This window comes from Pistacia vera, unplaced genomic scaffold, assembly GCF_008641045.1.
Source record: "Pistacia vera cultivar Batoury unplaced genomic scaffold, PisVer_v2 Contig224, whole genome shotgun sequence".
Lineage (NCBI taxonomy): Eukaryota > Viridiplantae > Streptophyta > Magnoliopsida > Sapindales > Anacardiaceae > Pistacia > Pistacia vera.
In genome coordinates this window covers 148,057-159,028 of record NW_022196029.1, presented here as the reverse complement: position 1 = coordinate 159,028, position 10,972 = coordinate 148,057, and the positions used below count along the sequence as shown (strand labels likewise).

At 35.4% G+C, this 10,972-nt stretch overlaps 1 protein-coding gene and 1 pseudogene across 1 annotated transcript; both read left to right on the top strand.

The window, feature by feature from the left end:
- The first annotated feature begins 1,369 nt into the window (after nucleotides 1–1,369).
- Nucleotides 1,370–6,177, top strand: LOC116130727 (annotated as a pseudogene).
- Nucleotides 6,178–6,737: 560 nt separating this feature from the next.
- Nucleotides 6,738–10,489, top strand: LOC116130731. The gene is made up of 6 exons (XM_031416441.1): nucleotides 6,738–6,994; nucleotides 8,572–8,617; nucleotides 8,708–8,828; nucleotides 9,060–9,130; nucleotides 9,872–9,975; nucleotides 10,231–10,489. Exons 1-6 carry the CDS (start codon nucleotides 6,875–6,877, stop codon nucleotides 10,267–10,269), a joined length of 501 nt encoding a protein of 166 aa, XP_031272301.1. The 5' UTR covers nucleotides 6,738–6,874; the 3' UTR covers nucleotides 10,270–10,489.
- Nucleotides 10,490–10,972: the final 483 nt, after the last annotated feature.

Sequence of the window (10,972 nt, the reverse complement as noted above, 5' to 3'; positions counted from 1 at the left end):
CCAGTTCCGGTTCCGGTTCCTCCACACACAAGAATCGGAACCGAAACCACACAATATCGGTTCCAAAAAATTGGAACCGGAATCTACCCGCACAGTACCGGTTCTGGGTAGGTTCCGGTTTTGATTCCGGTTCTACTCCCCGGTTCCGGTTCTACCCTCTACCCGTGCTCACCCCTATGCATATGTTTGACTAGCTTTTGTTCCCTTTATTTTAACTTGAAAATCTTGACTTTAACTATTCAAATTACACCTAAATAAAAGGATTGGGCATATTGGATAAACAATTGAAGGGCTTGGACGAAATGGGCTTTACTTGATCTCATCTTGCTTCATTCCTTCTCCTTGGGTTGAATTGACGATGGGTTTGGAATTGTCTTGCAATGTTACTTCAACTTGGGCCGAATTGCTTCTAGAATCATGAATGACTTTTCCCATGAACTTTGATTGGCTCATATGAAGATTAATGGGTTGCCTTGAATGTGAATTTGAGTCAGAGCAACATTAGAATTGAAAGAGAGTATGCTCTTCCATTGCCACTATATGGATCCTTAGAATCAGAAACCTTGATAAGATTTTGAAATTAATTAGCTCGTCATTCTTAGATGATTTTAGAAGGTGTGTATGGGATAATAGGATGCCTAGGAGATGAGCATGTGTAGGTCGGCTATCAAAATTTCCCATAGCCTTATGATATTATCTTTGTGAGGGCTAATACCCTTTCTGGTATGGTCGAATGAGATCTTCCCATCCAAAGTTTGCTCTAAAGACAATATACTACCTAAAAAGTTTCAAAACAACAATTACCCACTTTCCGTTAATATATGTCCGTTAAGTTTAACTGAAAAAGGATATGATAGTAAATTCAAAAATAGTCAAAGGGTAATTATGTCATTTTACCCTTGTATATAAACAAAAAACTCTACTCCCATCTTTCTCATCACTACTATTGCCTCCTATCTTCATCTTTTTCATCTCCCCCTCCTCCTCCCATCTTCATCTTCTTCATCTCCGTATACGGCCAAATCGCACTGGTCGACAAGATTTTGGAATCTTAAGAGCAATGATGAAGGCAAGACATTTCTGTTTTTCACCTTGGAAATCGTCGTCATCAACGCTGATTTTGACGATGTTGACCATGTTTATGTTCGTGATTTTGATTCTTCTTGCTCTCGGGATCCTCTCCATGCTGAGTCATCCCGGCGATTTGCCGAAAGCAAACGATCTCAATACAATTCAACAAAATATGAAGTATGTGTTTTGGTTTATTGTTTTAATATTTGTTATGTCTTGTTGAATTAGAGGTTGCTTTGGTAATAATTACATTTTTGTCTAGGTTTTTTTTTTTTTTTTTGTAGAGTGGTGAAAAATAATGGGAAGGGGGAGCATTGGGTTGGTGCGATTCCGGTCGGTAGTCCTGGGTAGGTTGCAAGCAGAGCAATGGGCTCGGGAGGGTCAGGTTAGAAGTGTTTGTGTGTTAGAATTGGATCAGCAGGGCAAGGCAATGGTCAGGGGTAAAGTGGGTAGTGAGGGAAGGTAGGTGGTGTGGGGGCAGAAGCTCATGCATAGGCTGAGGCTGTCGCACACGAGCAAGGCAGAGGGGCAGTGTAGGGGCAATGAGCTCCTATGAGGGCTAAGTGCTGCTGTTAGCGATTGTAGGCTATTTGGTAGTTATTGGATGGGTGGGGGTAAGTCAGTGGCAGATTTTATTAATGACGAGTGGGGACCACGACCCCCACTCAAACTTTAAAAAATTTCAGATTTTATAAATATTTATATTTATGTGCATTTTGCCCCATATAGAACTTTGACATTTTGGGAAAAGAACAGATTTTGATTTTGATTTTTGAACTCTTACAGGTTAACAGAACAACAACGCACGCCAAGAACCTCTCTTCCCTCTTTTTCTCAGGGTGCAGGTCCTCTAAAGACTAAACTGTCAAGTCTCTCTCACCGAACTCTCCTTCCAAGTCTCAACCAACACTACTTTTCATCAATTTATCAAAAGGTAATGTCCCTAATCTTGAATCCCTAATTTTCTCTATTCAATCGATGTTTTACAGTTTTAGAACTTTTGTTATTACATTCTTCCAATAAAATTGAGTATTATATATTTAGAATTTGAGATTTGAAGTATAACTAAACCTGAATCCTGCTCCTAATGGCCAACCAGAGTCGTTGAAGGGGCCCTTACCATTTAGCTAATGCGGCAATGCCCAAACGTCCCCACGTCTACTCGTGAATTTTGAGAGACAAGGGTGTTCCTGTAAACCTATTGGCAACCCACATTAGTTGACACTAACCATCAGAAGTCTCTCTGCAGACTGCAGTACCTTTCCCCTATTGTTTCTCCCTTATAGTAAAATATTCCGAAGAAGCAATATGTCCCACTAAGAGACTAAGAGTAGTGTCAAAGAATCCAAGCCTGAATTTCCCATATAGTATAATATTCTTAATTGAATAATTTTAAGAGATAATGTTAACCATAAATAATATTGAATGATTTACTGATGATATCTTTATGTTCATGAGATGACAATGAATTATATGGCTGTTTATAATTAGGTTGTTTGTTGTTGATTATTGTTTATGTTTAGTAAAAAAACTACATAAAATATAAAAAGAAAAAAAGAAAAAAAAAAACCTATCCTTTTGCTGTATCAAATAAATTATAAGTTATATGGTTTGTGGTCTCTTATGTTTCTTTGTGGTTTGTGGTCCCTTGATGTTTGTTTGTGGTTTATGGTCCCTTGATGTTTTCTTTATTGCTTCTCTAATGTTTGTAAGGCCATCACATGTTTATTGTTAAACAAAATACAAACCAGTTTCAAATATTTTTTCTTGTTGCAAGGAGATCTTTATCTATTCTTGAAAAGAAAATGAGCACTGAAACAATCCACAACTGTGAGAATACTTGATACATATATCAGAACATCGGCACAAATAAATACAAACATGATCCAGCGACCACAAAGCACAAAAATGGCACAAGGCTATTGACTTGCATTAAATAAAATACATAAGATTTTTTCAAAACCTCAATGCTATCTTTTGCCTTATCCTTGAACTCAATGCAAATGTGCAATTGAAAGTTATACCAAAAGATGCAACAATGATAATAGGTTTATGTTACAAAAACTTATTATCAACATAAACAACAAAAACTTATTACACAAGCTTACTAAAACTTATTATTAACATAAACAACTAATTATTTCTAGAACTTATTACAAAAACTTATTATCAACATAAACACACACACACACACACACACAAAAACTTAAAAGATGCATATTTACGATTTTTAATCAAGCACAATGAAAAAATGAGAGAAAAAAATTAGTTTTTTGTTGACAATATCAAAAACTTTTTAAACTTTATAAACATAAACAACTAATTATTTATTGTTTGTAAAGATTAGCTTGAGAAATCATTGTTTATGTATCTTTTCTTTCATCCTCATTAAATTACTTGACTAAATCAAATTTTATAAAAAGAGTTGACTTTTTTTTTTTTTTCTATAAATATGCATGATTCATGTTAAATGAGTCTAAAAGGAATTCAAACCCACAAAATATCATATTCTTATTGTCTTTCCATTACTATGGATGTAAATCACTATAATTCATGTTAAATGAGTCTAAAAGGAATTCAAACCCACAAAATATCATATTCTTATTGTCTTTCCATTACTATGTATGTAAATCACTATATGTTACTATGTATGTCTTATTGTCTTTCCATTACTATGTATGTAAATCACTATAGGTTATTATTCTTGTACAATTTCTTATTGTTTTATTTGTTTAAAACTTCTTATTAGGTATGCAGTATGGATGAATTTCTCAAAAGAAAATCAGTAATAGACCAATCATCCTCATCAGTCCAAGAAAGTAAAGCCAATGATAAAGAAAATGATCCATTAAAAGAAAGTCATGTAGAACTAGAAGTCATCTTGAAAGATCTTCCATCTGATCCAACTCTACGACCTAAAATCAATAATTATCATCCTAATTATAGGGATGCAATTTGAAGATTTTACTTGCAAAAAAGTTGTTGCCAGCCTCGAAATCATGCATTTCCACTGACAAAATTTGGAAAAAGATATCGTTGATTTAATCCTGCTTGGTTTGATGTGTATGACGATTGGCTTGAGTATAGTGTGACAAAAGATGTTGCATTCTGTTTGTATTGTTATCTTTTTAGACCTGCCATTATAAGCCAAGTTGGTAGTGACGCTTTCGTTAGTGAGGGATTTTGTAATTAGAAGAAACCAGAACGCTTTCAAATTCATGTTGGCCAGCCAAATAGTGCTCATAACCAAGCACGACAGAGTTGTGTGAATTTAATGAATCAAAAGCAACATATCGAAGTGGCTCTATCTAAGCAATCAGATCAAGTTAGGATTGAATACTGAACTCGCTTGACTGCATCCATTGTTTGCATTAGATTTCTTTTGCGTCAAGGGTTGGCATTTCGTGGTCATGCTGAAACTGAAGACTCGAAGAACCAAGGTAACTTTCTCGAACTTCTTCATTTTCTAGCTTAGCATAATGAACATTTTAAGAGTGTTGTTTTGAAGAATGCACCTGGGAATCTTAAATTGATGGCACCAGTGATTTAGAAAGATATTGTGAATACTGCGGCAAATGAAACCACAAAAGCTATCATTAGTGATCTTGGAGATGACATATTTTCAGTTTTGATTGATGAGTCTCGTGATGTGTCAATTAAAAAACAAATGGCTATTGCCATACGTTATGTAGATAAAAAAGGTCATGTACTTGAGCGATTTCTTGGCATTGTACATGTTAGTGACACAACTGTAGTATCACTTAAGATGGCTCTTGAGTCATTATTTTGTAAGCATGGATTGAGTTTGTCAAGATTATGTGGACAAGGTTATGAGGAGCAAGTAATATGAAAGGAGAATTTAATGGTCTGAAAAGTTTGATTTTGAGGGAGAATGAATATGCTTATTATGTTAACTGTTTTGCTCACCAACTTCAGTTGACATTAGTAGCCGTTGCAAAAAATCACATTTCTATTGCTTCGTTTTTTAGCTTGGTTACTAATTTGATAAATGTTGTTGGAGGTTCATGCAAGCGTCGAGACATGCTTCGAAAGAGTCAAGTTAATAAACTTGTTGAAGTGCTAGAAATTGGTGAAGTTAGCAAGGGACGAAGTTTGAATCAAAAGACAAGTCTAAAACGAGCTGGTGATACACGTTGGGGCTCATATTATTATACATTGATCAACTTAATCCTTTTGTTATCCTCTGTGGGTGATGTGCTTGAGGTTATTGAAGAAGATGGTTTAAATCCTGAACAAAGTGGTGAAACATGTAATCTATTAGATGTAATCTAATCCTTTGATTTTGCATTTAACTTACATATGGTGAAAAGTATGTTGGCAATCACTAATGAGTTGTCACAAGCGTTGCAGAGAAAAGATCAAGACATAGTAAATGCTATGGCCCTAGTCAAAGTTTGCAAACAACGGTTACAATTGTTGAGAGATGAAGGATGAGAATCTTTGTTGAGTGAAGTTTCTTCATTTTGCCAAAAGCATGGTATTGCCATTTTGAATATGGATGATATGTTTGCAATTCGAGGGTGGCCACGACGAAGAGTTGAGCACATGACAAATTTGCATCACTATCGAGTTGAATTGTTTTATACTGTGATAGATATGCAACTTCAAGAACTTAACACTCGTTTCACTGAGGTTAGTACTGAGCTGCTTCTTTGTATGACATGTTTAGATCCAAGTAATTCATTCTCTGCTTTTGACAAGCATAAGTTGATCGGTTTTGTCCAGTTTTATCCATCTGATTTTTCTGCATTTGAGTTGATGATACTTGAGAACCAGGCTGAGACTTATGTTATTGACATGCGTTCTTGTGATGAATTTGCTAAGTTACAAAGAATTGATGATTTGGCTAAGAATTTAGTTTGGTTTAAAAAAGAAATTTTGTATCCGTTGGTGTATAAGCTTGTGAAGCTTGCATTGGTTTTACTAGTTGCGATTGCGACCGTTGAAAGGGTTTTTTCTGCAATGAATCTTGTGAAAAGTCGGTTACGTAATCGAATGAGAGATCAATGGATGAATGATTATTTGGTCACATATATTGAGAAAGATGTATTTGATACAATTGACGATGAGATGATTATCCAATGTTTTCAGAATATGAAAACTTGTTGAGGACAATTGTAGAAAAATGGTGTTTTTGAAGATATGTATTTGTATTTTGTAACTTTTTGTTGAAGCTCATCCTAATGAAAAAAGAAAGTATGGTTATGATTCGTTAAATTTTTATTTTTTTTTAATTATTTTTTGCCCCCATCGAGTGAAATTCCTGGATCCGCCACTGGGGTTAGTTGTCGAGTGTTGTAGGTTGGGTGAGAATAGTGGCCTCCTTCTAGGTGGGTAGGCTGTGTGGGTGGTGGCTAGTGGGGGCAACGTGTTAGGTTGGTGTGTGATGCGATTCCGATCGTTCTGGATTTGGATTCCAAGAGGGTATTTTTGTTTTTACAATTACTATCAATATCAATTAATATAATTTACTAACAGTTATTAACAGAAAGTGGGTAATTATCATTTTGAAACTTTCTAATAGTAAATTTCGTTAGGGCAAACTTTTGGTGGGAACATGTTGTACGCCCTCTTTGTATCAAAATTTAAAATAAAAAAGTTAATTAAGCAAATAAGATTGAGAAAAAAATCCTGATCCCTCGCAAAATGTAGTATTCTGAATTTCTGACTAGTCCCGCTCCCAAATATTTAGCGAAGCCAAAAATAGTCGACAAAACAAAAACCAAATTGACTCATTGTCACTCTTCACACTTCTATACTTCGCGAGAGTTTTTCAGGCGCCATGGAGGGCTCCTCGTCGCATCCGTCTGATTCAAATCAAACGGCCTCTCGTGCATCTGGTTTTCTTGCTAATCTTCCTTCTCGTGGCCTCTTCTCCTCCACCGTCATCTCTTCAAATCCGGTGATCTCTTCTTCTCTTTACTTTAATTCATTTATTAATCCTCACTTTTGTCCCTTAATTTTCTTATTTTTTCTTTTTTTGTTGCTGAGAAAATGTGCGAAAAGAAAAGTTAGATTGAGTTTACAATGTTGAAGTTTATACTTAACAGAGCAGAAAACAAGTGTTGGGTCTAGTTTAAGTGTTCTTTCAATAAAATTGAGTCATTGGAAAATAAATTGTGTAGATGAGTAGATAGTAACAAGAAAAAAAAATTTTGAATCGATTTCTTGGAAGCCAAAATTTAGGTTTAGGTTTGCGATTTGATGTATACAAAAGCACTTGTACTTGCTTGTATGTTTGTAAATTTTCTGTTAGTTGATTTACTACAGGTTCATAGATTATGGTGGTTGTAAATTGAATCTAAATTCTTATCTTTTGGTTTTCAGTTTGTTTGTATGTATGTGTTATGTTTATTAATGTTAGTTGTTCATATTTTTTTATGCTATGCAATAGTTATGTTGTCTTGCAAATACGAAGATTGATTTTGCTTGAGCGTATGGGTGGTTTAATGTGAAGTAGAGTTATCAGAGACTATAGATTTTTAAATCTAACATGGATACCTGTTGGTGTGTGGCTTTGTGCGAGTGCCAGCTAGAAAGCTGTACCAGAAAATCTAGTGACAGAAGATCTCAAAATATTTACTTAGATAGAAAGAAGTAGGTGAATGGTGATGATTTGACTCAAACATTGAGGCGCTATTTATATAGATTGAGGCTCTGTGGTTCCAATGTGAGTTGTCTTGAGGTAGTGCATGTTATTGTGGTGTTATAGATGTCGTAAGATCGGCTTTTTTGGGTGATAAGGAAGGTTTGCTTTAGGCGATGACCAAATGGGTGATAAGGATGAATTCCTTCCGGAAATAAGTCCTTCTTGCTCTTAGATGATGAGCCTTAGTCATCTCTTCATGTTGATCCCAATCCTTTTTTGTGCCATGGGTGATGAGGTTTTTCTTAGAAAATCACTAACTCCTTTATATTGAGTGAGGGTTACCTCAACAAGAGGCCTTGATTTTGGGAATGTGGCAGCCTTTCAACTAGCTCAACTTGGTGCACAAATTTACCATAACAATGACAATGTTTGATCGTTACAGTCACTTGTGTTTCTCTGTGTATCTTTTGTGTAAGGATACTATTATGGCTAATTTTATCATTCTCCCACTCCCTTATAGCCTTTTTGGTATGTTGTTGTTGTTGAGAAGTGGGCATAGCTGGTTAGATAGTGATCGCTGGCCTGTTCTGCTCCTTCACGACTAATTTTCTCCAGTTTTTGAATTGTGAGAAGGGATTTTTTTTCTTTGTAATATGCCTGATTGATAGTGAATCTCTTCATATGATTTGCATTATTAGAAGTTTACTATTTCTAATTCCTTAGTTTAATAACTTTTCTTGCTATAGCTGGTTGACTGATCATTGGGTTTAGAGCTTTTGTGGTTTCATGTTGCTTTAGTTTGTTTAACTACCTATCAGATTCCAGATCCCTGTTCCGGGAGCATTTTCAGTGACATGGAACTTAAATATAAATATTTAAAATTTGTGCAGGGTAGTATGCGAGTTTATGTTTGTGAGCATGACACATCACCCCCAGGTATTCTTTTCTTTTAAACATTGTATAAATTTTCCAATTCTTTTGATAGCATGCAGAGCATTAATCTTGTATTGTAATTGGTCCAAGCAGCGGACCAACTGGTAAAAACAAACCAACAAAACATATTGATTAGGTCACTCACTCTTAAGAAACCAAAGGGTGATGCCAGTTCAAAGGATGTGAAAGGTGTAGCTGGAGCTGATAAAAAGAGGTAGGGTATCTCTTTTTCTTGAAAGAATTAGGTTTGACATGTCTTTGTGGTTTTTGTTCTGGTGTGTTTCGGCTAATTGTTGTAAATTTTGTTTGCACTCATTAATAGACCTGCTGTTTGTAGCAAATCATGTAAATGTACTCTTGTGAATTCTCTTCTTGTAAACATCTTTGGTGACCCAGTCCTAGTTACTTGTGGATTCTCTAATACCTGCATTCTTCAAATTTTCAGGGCTGCTGAAAGAGTTTTGGATAGTAGGAATCCAGCAAAGAGAGCCAACATGCAAGCTTGCTCTCGTCAAGGTAACTTTTGGAGTTCCTGTTGCTGTTGTTTGTGTGTTTGACGTTGTTAACATTTCTGGAAAAAAAGTTTTGGTTAATGGCAGAATTTTTTTCTCTACTAAAATTTTCCTCTGGCCCAGTCTTTTCTGGGTTCAGTTGGTCTTTTGCCTTTATCTCATACTTAATATTGATCGAGAGAATTGCAAGGGAGCTGCTTTTGTAATGGTTGATGATGGTTAATTACATGCTTGATGGACTTCAGGAGTTTTAAGATGGTTAATAATCAATATTGTTGTCTCTGAGATGCCTATATAATTTGGATGCAATTTTGATTTAACTGTAAATAGTTTTCTATGTTTTATTGATTGGTCCTTGGGATTGGTTGATCACTTGTTTTTAGTTTTTGAGGATGCTTTTGGATTGAAGTAGAAATAACACTGCCCATTGCACTTTGCACAGAACATAATGCGATTGTTCCTCACTGTAAAGTGGAGTATTTCAGGAAATGGCAGTCACTAGCTAAAATTATAGTAAATTGAGAGACAAGTCTTTGAAAGTTTATAATTAATTTTGAGTTCTGGTTACAGATTTTTTAGCTCCTATTTTTTGTTGCCCCGTTTTAAATGGACTTGAATATTGGTTGCTATGTAGTATAAATAGAGCTGTTGAAATATTATGATAAAACTTAATATGCTTTAGCTTTACCCACTATATTTATCTGTACACATGTTATTAATTATCTGATGGATTTTGAACATGCAGATGGATCGAACAGTCGTACAGCTGAGAAGGACTACCACAGTTTGACTGTAGAGAGGCTTCGGGCACTTCTCAAGGAAAGAGGTCTTTCACCCAAGGGAAAGAAGGTATCAGATAATTTTATCTTAAACTAGTCCCAGTGTCTTTCTTATCAGGTCAAGCCTGTTCGGTTATTATCATTAATTTGTCCAAAAATGGGTATGTATGAACTGTAGATTGTATGTGTTCAAGGTAAAAGGGAACCATTTTTTGTTTGGTTGGTTGATGAAGTATATTGAGTGGTGTGCTAAATTAAATATCAACTGTCAAACACTAATATTTTCTTTTGCATCTGCCTTGCTAATGCATGGAACCATGTGCAGGATGAGCTGATTGCACGCCTTAAAGGTGCAAATAGTTAAGTGTAGCTCAGAAGGTGGAAAGGTTCTCAGCTTGTTTTGCATTTGGGTTATGGAAGGTGATTATGTTGTCTTTTGTGTGACCTAGGATAGAGAAAAGAATTGTAACTTAGGAATAGTCTTTTGAAGAGAACGAGAACATGCCGATTCTGTAACCTGCATTGTTAAGTTGTGAGTTAATTTTTTCTTTTCCAACGTAGTAATGTATATCCATCATTCTCTCTTTTTTCTTCTCCATTTTGTTATAAATACAGTATATCACATATAAATTTTAACTTAGTAAAGATCAAGAAGATGATTGGACAATGACTGTTATTTTCCAAAGCGGAAGCTTCATTTGAATAGCAGCATTATTAGGCCTTTACATTTGAACCTTGAACATGGTGTGCTGCTTTTAGGATGTCTCCATGATAGAGTATGTTACTGGATGGCTACAGTGAAAAGGGATGGGCAGTGATTGTTTCGTTCCTGGATGTCCGTTTAATTCAGGGTATGGTTAACAGAGCTCGAACCTCACACTTAAAAGTTTGATTCATGCCTAACTTGACCAAATCTTACCATCACCAAAATTGCTTGTCACATAACAGAGAATCAAAATCTATGCACAACGCCAATGAAGTATTTTATAAAGAGTGAAGAATAATGAAGACTCGAAGAGTTTGTCATGGAATTGTATCTCTCCTCTCCACTCCACTCCAAGTTCTGC